We start from the raw sequence: 24,769 nt of genomic DNA on the forward strand, positions 1-24,769 counted from the left end.
GGTCCTATGTTCCAGGTGGACGGTGTGGTGTAGGGTTTCTATACACAATTATTATTGCCTAACCGAAATCGATATTCATTTTATCGATCTTGGAAGAATGAAAGGCTAAGTGTATCTTGCTGAGATTCGCACGGGCGACCTGCAGATTAAACTCCAGAGCTCAGGAGCTGATTGCGTTGCATTGCTGGAGGCACTGACCATGCACCGTGAGTACAAAATGGAGCTCTGGGAAGCTCCATTCTGGCAGTGTGAGGGAGGAACGCATTGACAGCAAATACAGACTTGCTTCTTTCAACGAGATACACCACTTGGTCCCCACTCTCCTACCTCCCTTAGTAAAAATAAACAACTTCCTGAACGCTGTTCTTAGCTTTTGGAATCCTCGTATTCTGTGTATGTGTGCGTTAGTCCAATGAAAAACTCTGATATGGCCACTGGATTTATTTTGGGACGGGGTAGGTGTAATCTGGCAGTTATCTCTTGGCATGTGCAGCCACTAATGCTGAAAGTACTGGAGATATTTTCTCAGACCATAGGTAATTTATGGGTTGCTGGAGCTGACTATGGGAACACCACTATATTTTGGCACTGATACCATGGCCGTGGCAAGTACTAAGCGTTGCCTCTAGATGATGCAGGAGATGTCCCATGGGATTGTGATAATACTGACACATAAACTGGAGCTGGATTTTTTTGAGATGCTAGCGGGCATATGGAGGCTCTGACACTAGTTGGGGGTTATTTGGGACGCTGGTAAATATACAGAAAGCAAGTAGTTTTAACTTTGATGTTGGGCTCACTAGCAATGCTCACACTGATAAATAGCAATGTAGAGCCATTTGAAATGATAGGTGGAAGTTAAGTGTTTAAGATGGAGAACACAAGAAGGCTGTGGGGTTGGTCCTTTCGCTCAAGGCCCATTGTGGGTCTTACCCACAGTATAATAATGCGCTGGGGAGTAATGTGTGTCTTCAGTGAATTCTCTGGAGGTATTGTACACATACAAGCACCGAGAGGGTGAGGCTTCGTGACAAAATGTTCAGTCATTTTTGGAGTATTGTGTGCGTGGCGGGCCCAAGTAGAACAGAAAAATAAAGAAGATGGGGCCCGATGACTCTTTCTCCATAAAACAAATGATAAGAACGTTCAACATACATTTGGGACAATCGGTAGCTGGAGAAGGGAAACGCAAGAGTATCTATGAAAAAAAGAATAGCATGATGAATGCCAGAAAATAAAGGTTATAATAGTTAAACCTTCTTCAACTAAGATGTTATGGCCAGCACCGTCATCTTATTGAATGGGAAGTTGACACCATTGGCCACACACTCAGGGATAATGGAGCAAGTGAAGGTGGCAATGCTATTAGAGGAGAAATAAGCAAGAGTGATAGAGGAATTGTCTAGAAGCATTTGATTGAAAGAAGACCTACAAGTATGCAAAAACGATTAATGGTTCATTCGGATAAAAGAAAAAGGATCCTAGGCTGGAGGATAAGAGATAAAATAATTGCCATCTCCGCAAATAAACCCCTGAAACCAGGACTCGATAAATACAGTTGTGTTTCATGTCCAGCAGTGACGTAACATATGCCCCTGAAGCCCTCACGGTGAGGGGTGGGGGGCAAGTTCCAGGTGGGGCTCTCAGCACAGTACCCTGGCATGATCGCTCCTGATTGAGTCCGAAGGGGGCCCCTCCATGTACTTTGCAGGGGGGCCCCCTCAAGTTTCGTTACGCCACTGCATCACACCACAACGATCCACGCCCCCACAACAAACTCCAAATTTACTTTCTGCTTAGGTCACTGTCTTGGTCAGTCCAATTTAGGGCCTGCCCTGCCTCTGTATGTAGCATGGAGCGAGGCCAAAGGCAAAAGCATTCCCTCATTTAAATGGGCCATTGTTGGAAAGTGGATTATTAGTAGTTAATAATTGATAAGTAGTGACTTACCACCAGTAATAAGACCACAAACACAATAAAAGGGTCAGTCAAGCTTTCAATAAATGATGCCCTTGGTAGCTGGCAATGAGCAGGTAGGCATAACTTAGGAGATAGGTGTGCAAAGCATTTAAAAACACCAATACATGAAATAAGTAATACTCAACACACAATAAAAATCCAACTCCAATATATAATGATAGATTATATTTTTAGGAACAAATAGACACCAAAACTAAAAAAATACTATGTAGAGAACTGGAGATATGAATTTTTAAAGAATAAACACTTTCTAGTGCTTAAAAACATATAGTGCCACTTTGGTACATCTGATCGTGCTTGATCGGGACAAAGTCAAAGTTTGAGGCCAACCTTGATGAGCTAAGCGGGAAGCCTTGGTCAAAATGTCACCTTCGGACTTAAACTTCTGTAGGATTTCCTCTTGACGTCGAGTGGTCCCCTCCAGCAGGCCGATTTAGATGCAACATCGTCGGATTGCTTCTCCGTGAGGCCCCGTTCAAATCCTGGAAGTCTAGAGCTCCAGAGTTTACAGCGGGACGAACCTGAAATCTATGCTGGGTCCCGGTTGAAGGTAGTCGCCTTATGAAGCTTTGGCCAAAAGTTGCTCCAAACTTCTCAAACTTCCCCCTGAAGTTCCTCTTGTGTCCAAAACACAAATCCACGGGTCTGGAATCTCCTAAATGGTCATTGGGATGTATGGACTACAGTTCCCACAATTCACCTGGCCAAAAAAATCCACTGGACACACTCCAGGATGGGACTCTGGGTGGAGGTGATGCAGGTGGGGTCTGTTAACCTGTAGCTTGCATGGAGTTTGCTCCTTAATCCTTCTTGGAGCAAGGCAAAGTCGTTGGGGTTGAAGTAGCAGATTGTGCTGTCATTCAGAGTGCAGTCCTTTGGGTGGGAATACAGATTCCAGCAGGGCAGTCCTTCTCCTTGTAGTTTTAGGCAGCAGATGTGAGGAGCTATGCAGCTCTTCCATATTTATCCAGTATTCCTGGGCATCAAGCAGAGGGGCAACACTGACCAATGGTATGCTGCGTGCCACCCAGGTGAATGACCACTTCCTCCAAAGTGCGACATATTCTTGTCCCAGAAAGCACCATTATCTCAAAATCCAACCTGGGGAAAGTCTCCCCAGAAAAGCTGGATCATGCTAACCCCACCTACTGGTGTGGCTAATTTTCCTAAACACTCCCCTTCCAACCCTCTCCCAAATCTAATTAAAGGGGCTCCTGTGTGGCAGGATGTGGTTGGGGGTCAGCCTATGCTGTCATTCTCCCTTTGAAGACCAGTTTGGCTCCCCTCACCCACTTCTTGCCATCTGCTCTGCAGCTTGTACTTCTCCGCCCACAGGAAACCCATTGTCTCTCTAGCAGGGCTATTCACACATCATTAGAGCAGCCAGGCCAGCCTGGGCAGAGGCTGGCTAATCAGAGAGCAGCTGAAAGGCTGTATTTTAGCTCATAAAAAAGAAAGTTTAATAACTTATTTTCTGTCATAGTTATTATAAATCTAACAGTGGCAAGTTGTTGGATTCATCTTAGGTGTTAATTAGATTCCTTGATGTTTATGTTTAGGTGGCTCCTGTCAATATTTATACTTAAATTAACCCCTTCAGCGCGGCGGGAATTCCCCCGCGGTGCTGAAGGGTTCGAGCGCGGGCGGGGCCATGACGGAACGGTTCCGTCATGAGCACAGCGCAACCGATGCTCATGACGGAACCGTTCCGTCATGGGCATGGAAGGGGTTAAAATATCTCAATGTTAGCCCATGGAGCCATTCGCAACAATGGGGAAAAAAGAGAATTGGCAGTTTTTCCCTCACCAGGGCTTATAGAAAATATTTTATAATGTCCCAGCTTATAGTTACAAGACAGCCTACCCCTGGGGCACCTAGGGAAGACCTTAGTGGTGACTTATATGTAAACATAAGGTAGTTTGATACGTTGGAAGTCCCTATAAATCAAAAATCGAATTTGCATATAAATTTAAGATAAAGGCAGCCTGAAAGGCAGTGCTGCCTTTAAGATGAAAGCAGGCACCACAGTAAGGCACACTTAAGTGCATTAAGTCTACTGGACCTCTAAACCTACATGCCCTATTATATACTAGGGACTTACAGCTAGGCTGTCGGCACCAATTATTATTACACCTAATTAGCATATCCTTTTAATCACAGCAATGGCCTTGGGCCTGGTAAGCAAGGCCCAGGGCGCAGTCAGTCCGTTACCACGGGTAGCAAGCAAAAACATAGGGGCGATCGGGGCAAAAAGGATGACTTCCTCACACACTGCAATCCATGCAAATGAGTAACCCTTGGCATTGTGGAGATGCATGATGTGCGCCCTCTCCATCCATATTCTAGATGGGACCATACAAGTTTATGCTGTAATTTAAAAGAGTTCCCAGAGTGTACAATAAGCAGGCGCAAATGACTTTTGCGCCCCTAGGGCACATCCATAATCAGGATGCTGGTATCAGTGGGCTGCCACGGGTTTAAGGCAGTACAGGCTTTAGTTTGATGAAAATACAGTGTAATTGAAAAATCAGGTGTTGAAGTTCAAATTTCAAAGCAAACGTGCCCCTTCCTATTTATCACAGTATTTCTGTAGCCATATTTCTGTAGACTTTTTCGTTCCCCTCAAATTATTTTCTCTTTTTTTCTTTTTCTTTTTTGCTGCTCTTTCTTTTATTTCTTCCACAGGTTCAAGGGTGAACCCAACGAGGCTCTAAAGTTTTTTAACAAGGCACGAAAAGACAGTGACTGGGGGGAACGTGCCATTTACAACATGGTTCAGATCTGCCTCAACCCAGACAATGAAATTGTGGGCGGTGAAGTGTTTGAGGAACTCGATGAAAACAAAAGGTAAATTTTGTTCTCACCATTAAGAATGAACGTTTTGATATACTTTAAAAATTAAATTTTTGTTCATTGTTGCTGTAATGTATTCGCATGGGCAAAGAACGATGAACTTTCTAAAAGTACATTCTGTATTAATTTTTTAATGCACTGTCACCGTGCAATTAAAGTTCTGTTTCCAAGTAAGTTCTAATTTTGGACAGCTCATTGCTCTGGGCCATATAGAATAACATTGATTCCATTGACAATTCCATAGTCTTAAAGTTGTCTTGCCAGTTATGCCTTTCTGCTTGCTTCCACTTGAGATAACTTAGACAAAAACTCTAGTTGCCATCCCAACCACCTTTCTCCACTCTTAGTTCTACCTTACGCTCACACGCTACCCATGCTGAATTCTGTCTTCCATCCCACATCAACAAGGATTTTCTGAATAGAACTTTACAGTGATTCACAACAAAATTGTATGTGTCCATTCACGGCTACTATGGCTTGTAAACATTTACCATCATTGGACCAGAGTAAAAAAGGGCAAGATGGAAGAGTCAGGAGTTTATCCTAGTAACTTTTAATCCTAAGGGAGTACAACTTTTGCGTTTGAAAACTATTACCATTGTAGTATCGTAAGAGTACTTGCATCTGTAACGTTTATGCATGCAGAATTTCCACCCGGCCTAAAATTCTGCATGCATTAACGTGAAACAAATATGCATTAGAACTTCTAAATGTATTTTTGTTTCTCTGTGTAACATATTTTCGTGATGAAGGAACTTCTTGCCCATGACCCCAATTAATATAATTCATTTTGGAGATGTTTCCTTCCTGCTCCCACTCTTAATCCTGCCCTTGACAGAAGTAATTTTGCAAACATTTCCAGGCTGGGATTCTATTTGCAAAGGGTATGTGAATACTCAAACGTACACGTTTTTTGGTGTTCAGGTAGACCTGCTAGATCGCTAACAAATCGACCTCAACCCTATATTTGTAAATGCAGGAAGTTCAATTTAGGGCAGAACTTCCGGATATGCAAATTCATCTTGTGAGGCTAAAGTTCTTCCAATCTTGAATTGTAAATCAGATTATGATATTGTCTTTGTAAATAGATTCGGTTTTGCACCTAATTTTATTGTAAATGCGCATTTAACTTTGTGAATTTGGTCCGTCCTGTTCAGTGCCAACTTCGCTATCAACCTGTACAGGAAACTCTGATGTTAATTTCAAGTCTGTCTTCAGATGCAAAAAATGTGGTTGAACATAGCTGTTCAAATAGGTATTCTTGGCTACCAACTTTAAACATGAGCAGAAACACTCATTGTGCTCCTTAGAGTGACAGGTTCTGGTGTGAGTTTCTCTAACTATATTAGATTGTATAATGGGGACACGTTGTAATTTTCAGATGCCCATCATTGTCACACAATAGTCATTTCTCCTTCCAGGTTTGTGAATCAAATGCCCAGGGGGTAGCTGTTCTATTTGTAATATTTCAGGGATGGATGTTCAACTAAATTATAGCAATTTGTGCAGTTCATGAAAACCATTACAAACTCAACATATAAACAATTATAACATCTGCAACATCCTTAAAATTGTATAATGACATTTGAATTTTTTGTTTTTTTAGTTGACTACTGCTCTAAATATAAGGTTTTGCCTGTGATTTCTAAGTTTTTAATCTAAATACCGAAGTGTGTGGTGTTTTCAATTTAAAAAAAAGCAGCATCTATTTAAATATTTTTAGGTGCCTTTCTCAGGGAAAGTATCGTTTACAGAATGAGCAGGATGTTTCACATTGATTTCTTTATTTTGCATGGGTATGTGCTGCATGTAGGAACAACCATTGGCAAAGGCAATAGGACTGGGCTTAATGTGATAATTTGGAGACATGTAGAAATGAATTTTCATGCAATAGGACATTCATGCTTGGTAGCGCTTCTAGTGGTGTGGTATTGATGGTGGTTCGTGTGGTTGTATTGGTGACCGTATTGGTAGTGTAGTGCTTGGTAATTGATTTGGTGATGGTATTGGAAATCATATTAGTATTGGTAGTTGAGGTGGTGGTGCTGGTGGTAGTATTGGTGGTTGTGTTGTTGGTTGTGGTGAATGTAATGGTGATGGAATGATGTACTAAACTGGCAGTAGAAAGAGATGAGAGAGAAATACTCCCCTGACCTGATGTACAATGTGATTTACAATCTCTTATGGCTGAATCCTGTGACTGGCATGGCAGACATAATGCCGGCTCAATTTATCTGGTAAGCAGTAGGTCTTGCAGGCAGCCGCGCTGTCATTCTTTGCCTGAAAACTGTAGCCCTCTAGCGCCTCTGTGTACACTCTTTACACATCTCTAAGTTAGTCTATTCAGAATGGTTGTAACATCTTGAGATTTAACCTTTGATTTAACCATGGTTACAGGACATTCAGCAAGAAAATAGTGTAAGCAAATTCATACAACCCGGTGTATGCCGACCGCCTTGTTAAATGGGTTGAAATGATTTCCAATACTTAGTTCAACAGACAATTTCTAGCTCTCAAATCCAGAGAACAATAACATTTTCAAAGCTGATAATGGAGAAGCAATTATAGGTTCCCGAGATCTTAAATATATAAACTTTAAATAATTGTAATAACCTTAATAGAGATTGTTGACAAACTCACAGATCCTTTCAAGCAGGATGAAAAAAGATATCAGCCTCTGTATATTGGCCTTTCTCCGTTTTCTTCCTTCCTCTTCAAGTTAGTTCTGTTGCTGGTTTCATTGGTCATCTGTTTGGACATGGATGCCAGAATTGCTGCTTAAATAGCAAAATCATCTTTAATTAGTGAATGTATCTGCTGCTGCTTTTTTTTTTATAAGTACTGTTCACAAACCTTTACAGATCTTAGACAGTAGACCATTCATCGGTGTAAGGGTGTACGCTTTGAGTTTATTAGCATTATTTACACTCTTTGCGAGGGTGGGGAAGGGGTGAAAATTATGAGTTGTGTGGAGTTTATCTGACTTGGTTAATACCTTGTAATTTTTCCCTGTTTCATATTGGTAAGTCAAAATGGGGGGAACACTCAGTTATACAAATTTCGGTGCACTAAGCACTGAAGACTGCATGTCATTCCCCATTGCGTAGGACTTATTTGGTAATATGAGATGTTTCTTGCACTCTATAAATACCAAACCACGCATTATTATTTCTGATGGATACATCTGCCTGTGGAAGATCCTCACTATTTGAATTCTCCCGTGCGGCAGCATTCCGCAGAAACCTTTTTTTCTAGCTCTCCCACGTCGATGAGGACGTCACAATGGCACGGCTCCACTCGCGTCTCCGTCTGACATAATCGGAGCCACAAATAGACCTCATCGGTGTGCTGACGTCAGTTGCCTTTTTTCCACGCCAAAGACGCGCAACGGTTTTCTGGGACTCTCCATATACTTCTTAGGTTACTTTGTCTCTGCCATTTCCCTTAGGGTGCCAGTGCGATGGTGTTGAAGTCAGGTTTTAAACCTTGTAGAGAATGCGGGGTCCATATATCATCACGGAGCCCCAAGAAGTTGGTTTGTGGTGCCTCTCCTTAGACCATGACATCGATGGTTGTACCAGCTGTCGGAAGATGAACCCGAAAGCTTTGAAGGAGCCCGAGGCCAAGTTGATCATGGCGAAGGCTAGGAAGGAGAAAAGCGGTCCAAAAAGATCAAAGTCGTCGACTTCGCATGCTTCAAAGTCAAAGAAGCACAAGAAGAAGAGAAGGCATATTTCTCAATGTCGTTCGTTGAAAGGTAGGGCTTCGAGATCGCCCTTTCCGGCTCCTAGGCATCGTTCTAAAGATGTCATCTCTCCATCGCCTTCTCCTTCTCCTCCAGCGACTCCGGCTCGCTCTCCGACACAGAGAGGTTCTCCTGCGCATTCACAGACACCGAAAGGTACTCCTGGGGGAGTTCTTTGCCGGCGCCGAGGGATTCGAATGAACCTGCACCTGCAGCCTCTCCTGTCTTAGGTCCGACGTCAACTGCGCCTTCTCTGCATTGTGTGGATCAAGATACGGTCATTATCCACCCTTTCCTGGGCCTGGGTCGGATACATCGCATTTTCTCAAAGTGATGTATGGCAGGTTTGCCTGGGAAGCCTACCTTACTGGTGCGCCTTCAGGCCCCGTGGGTACTCTTGCGTTTAATTTGGGCATTCCTCAACAATATACCCAGACACCTTTCATGCCCTTTATGCCTACTGCACCGTCCTGGCATTTTCCGGCTCCGAGGTTCTCGATGCTGGTCTCTGTCTCTGGCTCCATCTGGTGGTCACTCTTATTCTTGACTTCGAGTGCGCCGTTGCCTGAATCGAAAGCTTCACCTTCAACGCCGGTGCCAGTTTAATCGGCGCCGCGTGCGGCGCCGTCCACGCAGATTCCTATTCGGAAGATGAGATCTAGTAGAGAGGGGCAGAGACTGTTACAGGAAGAGGAACATCATCAGGATGAGGCTGAATAAGGTGAGATTGAAGAGGATGAGTTTAAAGGCCTTCAGGAGGCAAGTGGATTAGACACTTCCCCAGAATGGGAACTTTCATCTCTAAAGGCTTTACCCTCGCAAGATGTTACACCTCATCATGCAGTTATTAGGAAGGCTGCGGAACTTCTAGATCTTCAGCTACCCACTGCTGATTTCAAACTGAATATTCTGACAGAGGTATTACGCTCTCCTTCCTCTGTGGTTGAGCCTCTTTTGCCATTTAATTAGGCTTTGACTGAGCCTATTGTGGAGGTGTGGAGGAAGCCCCTTTCTGCACCGGCGGCTTCAAGGACTATAGCAAGAAGGTACAGGCCTGCTCCAAATGATCCTGTTTTTCTTTCAACTCATCCTTCTCCTGAAAGTTTAGTGGTGCAGGCTTCTTGTTCAAAGCAATCGATGGGGTCTTTCCCCCAGACTCCGGGTGACAGGGTCTCGAAAAAATTAGAACAGTCCGCTAAAAAGGTTTTCTCCTCTTCAATTATGGCTTTGAAATCCACCAATGCAGCCTGCTTGTTGGGGAGGTATATTCATGCCTTGATGGACTTGGCAAAACAGTTCGAAAGTTACTGGAGAATGATCAAAGCTCCTTTCAGGAGATCTTGACGGATACCCAGGCGGCTGCTTGTCAAGGTATACAGTCTGGTTTGGACACTGCTGATTCAGTGGCAAGAGTGGTGGGCTCTTTTATTGCTACAAGGAGGCATGCCTGGCTTAGGTCTTCAAGTTTCTTTCCTGATGTACAAAATACTCTTCCTGATCTTCCATTTGATGGTTCCAAGATTTTTGGGGAAAAGGCTGATTCTGCGCTGCAGAGGTTTAAGGACAGTAGAACCACGGCTAAATCTTTGGGTCTCAAATCCCAATCTAGAGGATTTGGTTTTAAGAGGTATCATGGTTTTGGCAGGATGTCTTCCTTTCGAGGCCACCAACAACTTTGGCAGCAGCAGAGCCTACAGTACAAATCTTACAGAGGGAAGAACAGAGGTAGTTTGCGGGGTGCCCTAGATCCCCCATGTTGGAGCATGCTGGTCCGGTAGGGGGTCGATTGTCCCATTTTCTACAAGATTGTAAGTCTATAACATCTGACCTTTTGGGTTTTGAATCTTGTGGAAAATGGATACGCCCTTCCCTTCCGGGAGTTTCCTCCTCCTTACCCTTCTTGCCAGGGCGGGTGTTCAGAGGACTATTTGCTGCTTCTACAGAAGGAAGTTCTTGTGTTATTGCAAAAAGGTGCGATAGAGGTGGTCCCGGAACAGGAAAGGGGTCAGGGATGCTACTCCCGGTATTTTCTGATCCCCAAGAAGGATGGCAGGCTAAGGCCTATTCTGGACCTCAGGGTCTTGAATTTTTTCCTGCGGCAGGAGAAATTCAAGATGTTGACCCAAGCTCAGGTTCTAATGGCGCTGCAGCAAGAAGACTGGATGGTGTCGATCGATTTGCAGGATGTGTATTTTCACATCCCCCATCCTGAAGTCGCATGGGAAGTATCTGCGTTTCACGGTAGGGTCCCAACACTACCAGTTTGAGGTCCTCTAGTTTGGGCTTACTTCCGCACCTCGAGTCTTCACAAAGGTGATGGCGGTGGTGGCAGCACATCTCAAAGTCAGGGATTCCTGTTTTCCCTTACCCTGGGCGGCTGGCTGCTCAAAGCAAAGTCGCGGGAGATGGTGCTTCATCATCTGCAGGTAACATCGCTGCGGTTGTACATTTTGAGTTTCTCGATAAATGTGCCCAAGTCTCACCTGGTGACCTTCTCAGCGCAACCTGTTAATAGGGGCAGTACTGGATACTACAGTGTCGAGCCTTCCCACCTCCTCAGAGGATTCTCGACATTCAGGAAATGATTCCCTTGTTTTAAGAAGGAGCGGTTGTTCCAGTCCTGAAGGTCCTACGCTAAAGGCCTTCCTTCCATCCCTCGCAGTCAGTCAGTTCCGGTCCTGACGGACAACACTACCGCGATGTGGTACATCAACAAACTGGGAGGTGTAGTGTTGTATTGCCTCTGCAGAGAGGCTGTGCGACTCTGGTCCTGGGTTCAGGGTCATCAGATTTGTGTGATGGCAAATGTGCTGAAAGTTTGTGCGGACAGTCTGTCTGCATTACTCAGCCGATCACGGGTGGTGGCTTCATCCAGAGGTAGTCTATCTCGTCTTCAAGATGTGGGGATTGCCTCAGTTGGACATCTTTGACACTCGCGAGAACGCGTACTGCCCGTCTTTCTGCAGTCTCCAGTTTACAATGTGGGGAGCATTGGGGGATGCGTTTCAGTTGGATTGGAGTTCACATCTCCTTCACGCATTTCCCCCATACCCTTTATTCCTTGAGTTCTGAGGAAGATTCGCCAAGACCGGGCCCAAGGCATTTTGATCGCCCTGGATTGGCCAAGAAGGGTGTGGTACACAGATCTGCATCACCTTTCATCGCACCCTCCGCTCCGTCTACCTCTCAGGGCAGACCTTCTCTGTCGCAGGGGCTGGTTCTACACCCCCCAGGTTCAGCTCTAGGGCGGTGTGACCGGTGCCACTGCACCGGGTGCTGGCTTCCTGGAGGCGCCATGTTTGCATGTTTATTATGTTTTTAAAGCACCTGCTGCAGTGATCCTTTCCTTGGCAATTACCAGGCCTCACAAAAATGCCAAGATAACTCCTGTGATTAATGTTCTTGCTGGAGAGAGATCAGAGTTTTGTATAGTTGAGATTTTGACCTATGTGAAGTTAGTGCAGAGGGTTAATGTGCCTGCTGCAAAGAACGTGTACCAAGTAGATTACAGAGTGCATATAATGTAAACAGATCAGCAGGTTACTGCTTTTAAAAAAATACATTTTGTTTCTTGCAATTTAGAACAAAGTCCTAATATAGAACAGTGAGCTATTAACTTTCATCATAGACTTGCATACACACTGCAAAGTATACATTAGAATATTGATTAATGTTACAAAAAGGGCTAATTTGACTAGAAATCGATTCTTATTATTAACAAACTCCCAACTATGCGGTTTCTTTTTCAACTCTGAGTTTGTGCTTCTCCACAGCAAGCACTCAAACTATACTGCCTACCAGTATGGATGACATGTGACTCCTACACTTTTGGTCCTTCGGCTTATGTAAGTTTTGCTATATACTGATTTACACACGTATGATTGATTGTCTCTGTGTAATGTGTGTGTGATGTAAAGTGCTCTGACACCCTACACTGGTATGAGTGGGGCTATATAACTAATTCAATGCATCTGAGAGAGAGTGGTTATGGAGACTTGGTCACTGTTAGAGGGTGCTAGTGAAAGAAGCCGTGGTGGAGGTGGTCATTGGGGGGGCACCAACAAACATTGTCACACAGGGCACCACCAGCGCTAAAGCCGTCCCTGTACACCCCCACCACCAGAGCTTGCACCTTCATGCCTGGAGATTGAACGGGGCAATCTGAGTTTTTTCTCTCTCCCACCAGATGTGGTGGATGTTATATTCTCATCCAAGAGACACTCCTCCAAATCTGTTTATTCCCCCAGGTGGTCCAAATTTGTTAAATGGTGTGGAGAGAGGTCCATTGATTCTTTGAAAGCCCATTTGTCAAACATTTTAGAGTATTCTCTTACTTTGGCCCAGCAGGGTTGTGCTGTGGCTACAGTAAAGGGATATTTGTCAGATCCTAAGAGAGCTGTCAGTTTCCATCTGGACAGAATCAAGGATCTGAGGCTGGACGATCAGCTCTTCGTGGGCTACGTTGGGCGAATGAAAGGCAAGGCTGTGCACAAGGCTGTGCAAGATCTGCTACGCCTTGGCCAAGAAGGTACCGCTTGAAGGTATCGGAGCTCATTCCACCAGAGCCAAGTCTTCTTCTTCTGCTTTGGCTAGAGATGTTCCTGTTGATATTTGTTAGGCAGCAACTTGGGCCTCCCTCCACACCTTTGCAAATCATTACTGCTTGGATTCTGAGGTTAGGAGGGACGGTCATTTTGCACACTCTGTGCTTCAGTATTTTTTGGTATAGGTTGGTGGACACCTTCCTCCGGGAGTGGGACTGCTGTGGGATTCAACTCAAAAGGTGAAGAATTCACAGGCAGATGTATCCATCAGAAGAACAAGTTACTTACCTTCGGTAACGCTTTTTCTGGTGGATACAGTATCTGCCTGTGGATTCCTCACTGACCCACCCTCCTCCCCGTTGTCCACCTTCGTATACCAAAGGTAATATTGGTTAGTTGATATGGTTGTTTTCTTGTGTCTTTTGAATCCCTTGCTTTTCGTTCGTAGGAAATGCTTAGTTTCTTTTGCTTTTCTATTCTTTATACTGTGTGTATTTATATTTATATTGTATACTATGTATACTTCAATTATGTTGTCAGTCCACCCGTTCGCCTCAGAAGGACTGAAAAAAAATGGGTGGAACTGACGTCCGCAATCCAACGAGGTCTGTTTGTGGCTCCGATTACATCAGACGGAGTCGCGAGCGGAGCAGTGCCATTGCGACATCCTCGTCGATGTGGGAGAGCTCGGAAAAATAAGTTTCCGTGGAATGCTGGTGCAGGGGAGAATTTAAAAGGTGAGGAATCCACAGGCAGATACTGTATCCACCAGAAAAAGTGTTACCTGCGGTAAGTAAGTTGTTAATTACTCGTTTTCCAGGTCCTCCCACCACCCTAGTGAGCTAAACTAGTATTTTGCAGCACCCCAAATACCGGCAAACCTGTGTTGCAACAGTTTGTTTTCCTTTGAGAAAAGCCCTATGACTACTATATGTGTGCGTTTGTGTACCTAAATGGGCATCAATGCAAATATTAGGAAAAAATATTTTGGTTATGGTATAACAACTAAAATCCTGTGAATTTGCCAGCGATGGTAATGGTTACCTCTTGTCCTACACCCAAATTCCAAGCTGCTTTGTGTTAAAGTATTACTTTCAGCATTGTAGTTCTGTTTGTGTCCATAACCAAAACTGGACAAACCCGGAGGGTTTTCAGACGATGACCATAAAGCTGTTTTTTTTGTGTTGAACTGTTTTTATTGGTTATAAATAGCATGGTTAGCTTAAAAAATTAGAGAATGGTCACAACCGTGAGTTTGTGACCATTCAGAAACTGCTCTCTGAACTTTCCCCACCGTGGAAATGGTCGGAGATGTACTCCTATCAAACATAGAAGGAAATTATTTTCCAGAGTGGCCAAGGGAACAGACAGACCCAGACTTCGTGGGGGCGTAGGGGAAAGGGTTTCTCCCGGGGAAAAATACTTTTCCAGTGGAGGAGAGGAAAAAAACAAAGAAAAATAATGCCTTTTCAGGAGGGTGCTGGATTTCCGCAATACAGAGTTATACTAGGCTTACACAATTCTGGCTTTTGCTTAGAGAGGTGGGGTGAGCGTTGGTGGGTGGCAAGAAGTGCTAAAGCAAAGATCAAGCACAGCTCGCTGCGTTGATTTTTCTCTTTTACCTATTGACTCCTTTTATCTCCCATAAGAATTTGTCTTCTCTACTTTTCTACCTGCACAATAATTCTTAGGTGAGTCATCGGTTTGTACATGGTGCCTAGCTGTAAACATCTATGTAATTTTGAATATTTTCATGTTTTGCAGAGACGTTTGCGCAAGCTTAGATTTTTACCAGATTGCATACTTTGGATGTGCTGCATATTTGACTATTTTGAGTTTTACTTGATTATAGGTTTTTGTGAGCCCAATTTAACGTATTTGTGCACTCCTAGGTGCCTAGAAATGCCTGCTGGAGCAAATAGCAGATCTTGACTCACATGGATGGGTCTGCGAACATTTAGATTGAATGTGTGACTGTGGAAAATCTGCAAGTATTGTGAACTTTCCAAGTCGTAGATTTAGTGCTAAAATAGGAACATTGGCATCTCTGGAGAAAGGCAAAGACAAGGAGATGATGGACAGAGTGCTGAAACGTTTCAGACACTCACCCCCAGTCACAGATTCGGGTTGAATCCATCATCCTTCTTTAGCTCACTTCGCCACCCCAGTTTAGAACCAGACATGTGCAAATCGGTCTTGACCTTGTGCCTCATGGGAACAGTCCAGCCCGAACTGCCAAGCCAGGTCTTCCCTGGACTGGAAACAAGCATCCTGGGACCAGTTTCAGGGTAACACCCCTCATCAGCCAGGCTAGCTTGAATCCAGTGACAAAGTGAGCAATGGACCCATGTCTGGGCATACCCTGCCAACTTAGGGCGAACAAAGCAAACATCAGGGGATGATGGATTGAGGGCTGAAACTTTTCAGACACTCGCCCCCAGTCACAGATCTGGGTTGAATCCATCATCGTTCTTAGCTCACTTTGCCACCCCTGAGAGACATGCTGTATTCAAGTATAGCATTGAAGCTCCGCCCACTCTCCGCCCATATTTTTCATTGACTTGCATCATTGTCCTTTGTAAAGGTTGGCTTCTGATTTGTTAATAGGCTTATTAGTCCCTCCTTTATACCTCCCTGTATTCTGTTACCTACCATGAGGACTGGCCCTTTTACATGTGTCCTAACTCGGGAGCTTTCATTAGCAGGACAGATAACTATTTACTTAATGTACACAGGACTCCTGGGACTAAAGCAATGGCCGCTGCTTCCTGTTCAACAGACGGCATTTGCTTGTTTACTTTTAATTGCTCTGCACCATTTGTTCCAGATTCCCCAGTTTCGATTTATTTTGGTAGGAGTTTAATTTTATTTATTTGGATTGGGATGTTTTTTGGAGAGCTGACACACTCAATCCTGTTCCCCAGGCACAAGGTTGGCAGCTCTGTAAATAAGCTACGCCACATCGGTAGCTTCCAAATCAATTGTGGCTGCTTCTTTGTATTCGCAGCGCACCGTGCCGCTTTCACTTTGACAAAGGGTGCCGCCCCACGCAGCACTCACGCGACGCCGGAACTTGTTTTGAGATGGTGGCGATTACCGCTCATCGCCGACAATTTCAGATGGGCCTGGATCGTCCTGCTATGAACAAGGAGGACATATTTAATTTCTTTCGATTTAGTTTTGTGCCCCTGATTTTATGAATTGTTCTATGTGCGCTATGGAATTTTATACACCAGTATTAATACACCGAGGAGTGCCTGTGATTAAATACGCTGGGAGAGGACCCGGACGGCGAGGCTCCATCACACTCGGGACTGGGTAACTTGAGAGCGGTGCTCCTTGTCAACTGACGAGAAACACAAGGGCATCCCTTATTTATTTTTTTTGCATATTTATATTGCGCGAACTCGACCCGAAGGTATTGGAGCGCTTTACACGAGCACCGTATTTACATTACACATTCAGGCACGGGGAGATTAAGTGATTTGCCCAAAATCACAGGATGTGGATGCGACCCCGAGGCTCGAACCCTGGTTTCCAGCACCAAAGTCGGCAGTCTAGCCGACGGACCACATCCCCTCCCCTTAAACCCACACGCCGCCATTGGAGCCCTTCAAAACTTGAGCAGTTGGAGGAAATAAAGACACATTCTAGCTCGCAAAAGGACCCTCAATTAAACAGGTCTGTTGCTTTCCAAAAGGCAGGGGGCAATGAGGTGATTAGCCGAAGAGCAGCCACGCTGGGTACCAACCTAGTGCGGCCCTGTCTAACTATATATTCAGGTCTGGCATGCTGGTGGTTTTTACATAATCTTGCAGCAGAACAAGAGAGGCGAAACGAATAAAATGGTCTTTGTAAGAGAGCCGCTTTTTAAAACAAACATGGCTACATTCGTGTTTTTGCATACAAATAAAAAATATCCTGGTTTTATCTTACCATGGTTCATGGAAAACCTTCAAATGACCTGCAGTCACTGTAACACCACTTTTGTACTGCATGAGTAACAAGATATATAACCAGATAAAAACTGGTTGCCAGGGTTCCTCATTTTCCAACTAGCATGTTAGTTCTACTTAGAAAACATGACATGAGTACTGGTGATGTCTGGAACTGAACTAATGTTGAATCCACCGTCTTGGAGAAGGATGACTCACCAAACCTATTACAGGTTAAAACAAGGTCTGAAAAGCATGAAGAACATCATGACCATCGTGTCACTGCCATTCCTGGCGAAGCTGCATGTTAAAGCTGCAGGAGTTTTCAAACTGCAAATCAAATGCTTGCACAAAAGCGGTCTCTTGTGGGTGTTAGCGTCCGCACCTTGGGTAGAAAGCTACCACCGAGGACTCTGTATCTAACATGCATAACCTGCCACACAATGTAGTTCCTCATAAGAAAGCTCATGTCAGGCCAGGCCGCTGACTATGTAACAAAGACTGGATACGATCATTACGACAATGTTTTCCTCCCGTATTATCATGTGTCACATAATCGTCATGCTCCACAGCAGGTCCGGTTCCAGCAGTTGTGGGGCCACGGGCCAAAAGGGAATGTGCGTAGCCCCTATAATTGAGATAAGTGACACAGCTCAGGAAGCTGCTATGTGCAGATTCCTCGTGGGTTGCAGCTTCTCCTACCATCCTCCTACAAGCACCTCTTTTACAACCCATGTCGGGCTGAAGGTGTGAATTGCCTGAGAGCTGAAAGTTAAAAAAGTGGGGGCGCTAAAATGCTGGACAATGGGCGTCCCGCAGTGTCTCTGAATGGTCTCCTTGCAATTAGGACAAGAGGAAGTGTCTTCCTCTCCTAGGCCTCCCGGCACCATCCCTGAGAGGCGCGCGGGGGGGGGGTTGGGGGGGGGGAGAGGGCCCCTCCCATGAACCTTAATTGCAAGGAGACACCTTTCTTTCAGTTGGATTGGCCGGGAAACAAAAGGACACCACGGATGCAGGACCTCATGCTGGTGGGTTGAGTGCGAGGCCCTGGGCAGTTGCCCACACTGCCCATGCCTAGCGCTGGCCTTGCTCCAAAGGATGCCCTGTCTCGTACATCATTTTTCACAAAGCTTGAAAGCCCCCAGGTGAGGCCTTTCTGATCCCTGACAGCACTTGCAGTCCGAGTACCTTAAGCCAGGAGGACAGGAGCAGCTCCCTGCTACACGGGAGTTCATTTGCGTACTAGTTAGGCTTCCCAGTCCTGCCATTAACCGGTCTGACAGTCTGCAGTTAACTTTGTTGGTGGCTTCCCTAAAATATCCTTGTTGCAATAGGAACAACGTTGCCCACCTATTGCAGTAGGTGTCAGAAACGGTAATTTGTGTGCTTCCACTGATCCCCTGTTGATGGACCGCAAAAGACGTTTCAAAAGAAGATCAGTTTACTCTTACACCTCTTCCAACATGGTACCCGTCCACGGAACGATCTAGTTGGTTAGCGGTCTAGTGTTCAGCAAATTGCCTTCATGATCGTGCGCGCGTTCTCTGACCGCGACGCACTTCAACTGATATTTCCTGTGAAGAGGTTGTGTCATTTTCTCCTCTCACAGAATTTAAGTAATTATTTCTCTGGGGCGAATGAATCCAGTTTAATCTTCATTGCCTGACATTCTCCGGTTTAGAAGAGCTCGGCAGCCTTCCGAGTTCGGCAGAGACTTGCCTCGTGAACTTTATTGGGGCTGTATCTCTCCAGTTTGTCGTGTGTCCAAAGTTTGTGGATTCCTTCTGATGAGTCAATTATTTACTTGTGCGCGCCTGGTCAGCAGAAGACAGCGCGTAAGGAGCTAGCAGCGAGTTTCGAGGCTTCAGAAGAAAGGACAAGTAATTACTGCAGCGCTCCTCAAGAGCAGTTTCCTAATTCTCTTGCAGCCTTTCAGTCGCAGATAAAGACTCAGTTCAGTTCTATTAATAGGCAAATTTGAACCTTCGGATTTTGTGACTGACAGCTTCTAAAAGGACAGAGCAGTCTTCCAATTTTACCTTGAGTTATTGCTGCGCAGGAAGACTACAAAGAACCACTAGGCAGAGACAGAACTACTTATGTCAGATGTCTGTATGTAGAAATATAGATATATTATGCTTACCTCCAACCTTCTACAACCTGCCTAGAAAATAAGCTACATCCGTTCTTTCAGCTCAGCTTAATCCTCCGTATCAGCAGCAACATTAATTGAGAGAGGCTATTCCACTGTAAAATTCAGGTAAAGATGTAGTTAGTGAGGGAGAGGGTAGCTAGGAGAACTGTGGCAGGGAACCAGTTATTTTAACCGTTTTTAATTTGTATTTACAGATGCCAGAGTGATCCTCACTAAGAATCCAGGAGAAGCAGCCATAACAGTGGAGTCTCTCTTGTCTATCCCAATTCCCCTTTCCCCCGTCTTGCTGCAAGTTAATTTTATTCGCTGTAGTGAGGCAGGGGAGCTGGGAAAATAGTCCTCACATTTGAGTCCAGGCCTTCCAATATTCAGCTGCTCCTGTGGTGGTACAAGAAATTTAGGTGTGTTTCACCTTCCTTCTGATTATTCTTGACAGATTGAAGTGCCATTTACTAAATTTCCACCTGGGCAGTATGGCGGAGGGACTGGATGTCAAGGCGCTGGCTGTAGTGTTAGAAGGAATTCAGGAACAGTTAAATGTTACCATGGAGGCTAATAAGACGCTTAGAGAGGAGGTTAGGAAGTCCAGTCAGGAATCGTGTTTCCTTAGACAGAGATTTGAAGAATTAGTTACAGGTGCTAGTGCATATCTTAAGGCCCCCAAACCATTCCAATTCACGCCCTCTCCTTCCACGTCTGAATTAACCACCCAAGTTATTCATGCCATGTCCCCCACAATACCTTTGGCAGCTCCAGAAAGATTTACTGGGGACCCACACAAGGCCCACATTTTTCTCACCCAATGCTCTTTGCACTTCCTTTGTAAGCCCATAGTTTTTAAGGAAATCAATCTAAGGTGGCCTTTGTACTGTCTTACCTGAGCGGAGATGCGGCAGCGTGGTCTATGCCACTAGTAAGTTGCAATGATCCTATTTTGTATAATTTTGGGGAGTTCGAGGAAGAATTCCTCAATTTTTGATCACCGAACTGTATCTCAAATGACCGACAACGATCTCATGGATCTTAAACAAGGGAATCGGGAATTAGTTGCTTACTTTGCACAATTTAACAAACTGATAGTGGAAACAAAGTGGCCTAAGGAAAAGAGTGGCAATTTTTTATCGAGGACTCAAAAGATGAATTGAAGGATGGATTAGCACAAATTCCTAAGAGGCCCACAGACGTTTCGGAGTTAATGGATCTTGTACTCCAGGTCAATTTGAGACAAAATGAAAGGAGTGAGCGTCGCAAGGAGGTTCGGTCCATCCCACCACGCTTCGATAGTGCTAGGTCAGATCCGGTTAGGTCTCTCGAGTCTACTTCCGTGGAAGAACCAATGCAAATTGGGTCAGTAAGGGGCCCGTTAAACAAAGAGGAAAGGGAGAGCCGACATAATGGGAAATTGTGTATGTACTGTGGAACTGCCGGGCATTTTGTCAAGGAGTGTCCATGAAAGCCTAAGACTGGGCCAAAAGACAGGCCCCACCAGTAGGAGGAGTTGCTCTTGTGGGTGCTGCTAAGTCGACTCCTGATCCTCAATTGATTACTAATACTCTTCAGTCCGCAGCTCCTCATTTGATTATTTCCTGTTGGATAAAATTTTGAATAAAATCTGTTGATAACATTTCAGTCATGATTGATTCTGGGGCAACTGGAAATTTTTGCGACATCAAATTTGCCAAATCCTTAGGAATTCAATTTGTTCGTAAGATCAAGCCTGAAGCTGTGCGAGCAGTCGACGGTACGAACCTCTCTTCAGGCTCAATCACTTGGGATACCGAAGAAATCATCTTGGAAGGTCCAGGGCGGCATAGAAACATATTGAAGTTTGCCTTAATTGATGCCCTTCAGTTTCAGCTGATCTTGGGTCTTCCATGGCTTACCGAACACAACCCAAGGATTGACTGGGCTCGAAGATAGATGGAAATGAATTCAGACTATTGTAATGAACATTGCTTTCATGTAGAGGAATCTAATCTTCAACCTTCCCAATCTACCATCTTTAGTGGTCTGTGCTTTGGAAGTTCCAGCGATTCCAAGTGAATATCAGGATTGGAGAGCTGTATTCGATGAGCAGGAGGCCAACAAATTACCCCCTCATAGGGAGTACGATTGTACGATTGAACTGGAACCTTGGGCGCTTCTGCCGTGCAGCAGAATTTATGCCCTCTCTGAAGCTGAGAATGTTCATCTGAAGGAGTATCTGGATCAATGCTTAGCCAATGGTTTCATCCGGCCTTCCCAGTCTCCAGCTTCCTCTCCTTTATTTTTCATTCCTAAGAAGGAAGGAAAACTTGGAACATGCATTGACTATCGTGCATTGAACCAGGTGACAAAGAAGACTAGATACCCGCTGCCTTTGATCTCAGAACTATTGGATCAGGTGAAGGATGCTCGAGAGTACACCAAACTGGAGCTTCGTGGGGCCTATCATTTGGTGAGGATGGCTGAGGGGCATGAGTGGAAGACTGCCTTCCGAACTCTGTTTGGTCTCTTTGAGTACCAGGTAATGCCTTTAGGCCTGTGTAATGCCCCAGCTGCTTTTCAGCATTTTGTTAATGATATCCTTTGAGAATTTGTTGACCGCTTTGCAGTGGTGTATATTGATGACATCCTCGTTTTCTCGGCCAACCTTGAAGAGCATGTACAACATGTGCGCGCCATTTTGAAGAAGTTGCTCGATCATCAGCTTTTTGTCAAGTTGGAGAAGTGCGTTTTTCACACCACAGAAGGGGAATTTTTGGGATTCATCTTGTCTCCTAACGGAGTGGCGATGGATGATTCGAAAGGGAATGCAATAAGAGAATGGCCCTCTCCGCGTAATGTCAAGGAGATACAAAGGTTCATTGGAATTGCTAATTTCTACAGACGATTTATCTCAAACATCTCAGAGAAGGTTCACCCAATTACTCGCCTTTTGAAGAACAAAGAACCTTTTGTGCGGAAACAAGAAACCGTGGAAGCTTTTAAGTCCTTGAAATAAGCTTTTACTTCTGCTCCTATCCGGTTACATCCGAATATTGATGAACCTTTCTTTGTGGAGGCTGACTCTTCCGATCAGGCCATTGGAGGAATCTTGTCTCAGACATTGAGATACTGGCCATCTCCATCCAGTTGCTTACAGGTCACAAACCATCGGCAGCTGGAATCAACTATTCCATAGCAGATCAGGAGCTGTTGGCGGTGAAAGATGCCTTCCAGGATTGGCGGCATTACTTGTTGGGAGCCAAGCATGAAGTAACAGTCTATACTGACCACCGAAATTTACAGTTTTTGAAGTCAGCTCGAACTCTCTCGCCATGACAACTTAGGTGGTCTTTGTTTTTTGCAGACTACAATTTTGTTTTAACATATAAACCTGGAACAGCCAATTGGAAGGCAGATGCCTTGTCTCGGCTAAATTAGAGTGAACACAAAGAAACTTCCAGAGACGTTCACATAATTCCCGAGGAAAAGATTATTGGTACCATACATTATTTGGAATTTGAAAAAGAGATCAGGAATTCTATGACAGAGGAAGAATTGACGAGTTTGATAAAAGAAGATCCGGGAAGATAAATTAGAGATGGGAAACCTTATCATCATGGAATTTTGTTCGTCCCTAGTGCAAGGTTACAAAGAGAAGTAATACAGCATTGTCATGATGACCCCCTAGCGGGCCACAAAGGAGTAACTATGACCATTGAATTGATTAAACATGATTTTTGGTGGTCCGATCTGGAAGCTCGGGTGAGACAGTATGTGGCATCTTGCGCAATTTCTGTTAAGGGAAAAGCTTTAAGACAGGCCCCGCAAGGTTTGCTCCAACCCTTGCCCATAGCACCAGCACCCTGGCACACAATCTCAATGGATTTCATTGTGGACCTTCCTTCCAGTCAGGGGTTATCCACCATTTGGGTCGTGGTAGATCATTTCTCCAAAATGGCTCATTTTGTTCCACTGAAATCACTTCCCAATTCAACTCAACTGGCCACTCTGTTCACTCAACATATAGTTAAGGCACATGGGATTCCCAAGGTGGTCATCTCAGATAGGGGACCCAATTTATTTCACGGTTCTGGAGAGCTTTCTTAAGCAGACTGGGGGTAGACTTTTTTTTGTCCCAGTTTTCACCCACAGACTGACGGGCAAACGGAGAGAGTCAATCAAGAGCTGGAGCAATATCTGTGCCTCTACTTGATGGACCATGAGGGAGATTGGCCAGAGTTAATTTGGGCAGCTGAATTTGCATACAATAATGCTGTACACTCATCCACCGGGTATTCCCCTTTCTTTTTAAATTCTGGCAGGCATCCAAATACCTTAGTGAATTAGTCAAAGTTTAGTACCAGCAGTGGAAGAGAAGGTGCAAAAGCTACAAGAGACCTATAAGATAGCAACCCAGAACTTGGTTAAGGCTAAGGCTGCACACAAGAGTCAGGCAGACAAGAAAAGGAGGAAGAATCCCATTTTTGAGTCAGGGGATAAGGTTTGGTTATCCACTCGATATATACACCTCAAGGGAAATCGGAAGTTCCAGCCTAGATTTGTAGGTCCTTATGAGGTAGAAAGAATGGTAAACCCAGTTAGCGTTAAGATCAAGCTTCCTTCCAGACTTAAGATGCAGCCAGTATTTCATGTATCATTAGTTAAACGAAACCCTGTAGGTATGAGAATGGAGTTGCCTCCAGATCCTATCCAAGGTCAGTCTGGAGAAGAATTAGAAGTGACTCTAAATTGAAGAAAGGGAAGATATTTTATTTAATTGACTGGAAAGGGTTTGGTCCAGATGATCGTTCTTGGGAACCCAGTTCAAATGTTCATGCCCCCAGACTGGTTCTCGAATTTCATAAGACACATCCTAATAAACCAAAAGAGAGAATTCTTGGTGGGGGGTACTGTCAGGAACGGTAATTTGTGTGCTTCCACTGATCACCCGTTGATCGACCGCAAAAGAAAACAACTGTTACCCTTGGAGCCGGCCGCATCATTTCCCTTCCCAGAGACGTTTCAAAAGAAGATCAGTTTACTCTTACACCTCTTCCAACATGGCGCCCGTCCACGGAGCGATCTAGTTGGTTAGCGGTCTAGTGTTCAGCAAATTGCCTTCAAGATCGTGCGCGCGTTCTCTGCCGCGACGCACTTCAACTGATATTTCCTGTGAGGAGGTTGTAATTTTCTCCTCTCACAGAATTTAAGTAATTATTTCTCAGGGGTGAATGAATCCAGTTTAATCTTCATTGCCTGACATTCTCCGGTTTAGAAGAGCTCTGCAGCCTTCCGAGTTCGGCAGAGACTTGCCTCGTAAACTTTATTGGGGCTGTATCTCTCCAGTTTGTCGTGTGTCCAAAGCTTGTGGATTCCTTCTGGTGAGTCAATTATTTACTTGTGCGCGCCTGGTCAGCAGAAGACAGCGCGTAAGGAGCTAGCAGCGAGTTTAGAGGCTTTAGAAGAAAGGACAAGTAATTACTGCAGCGCTCCTCAAGACCAGTTTCCTAATTCTCTTGCAGCCTTTCAGTCACAGATAAAGACTCAGTTCAGTTCTATTAAAAGGCAAATTTTAACCTTTGGATTTTGT

General features: G+C 44.6%; 1 protein-coding gene across 2 annotated transcripts in view; it reads left to right on the top strand.

Moving 5' to 3' along the window:
* The window catches only part of LOC146789718 (tetratricopeptide repeat protein 21B-like), a 468,517-nt gene that overhangs the window by 316,959 nt on the left and 126,789 nt on the right, over positions 1 to 24,769 (top strand). For both annotated transcript variants that reach the window (XM_085630126.1, XM_085630127.1), the window contains exon 18: positions 4,666 to 4,827. In XM_085630126.1, the coding sequence (XP_085486252.1) occupies positions 4,666 to 4,827 (162 nt within the window). The remainder of the gene's footprint in view (positions 1 to 4,665; positions 4,828 to 24,769) is intronic.

The sequence above is a fragment of the Triturus cristatus genome, chromosome 10, assembly GCF_964204655.1.
Source record: "Triturus cristatus chromosome 10, aTriCri1.1, whole genome shotgun sequence".
In the NCBI taxonomy this organism is placed as follows: Eukaryota; Metazoa; Chordata; class Amphibia; order Caudata; family Salamandridae; genus Triturus; species Triturus cristatus.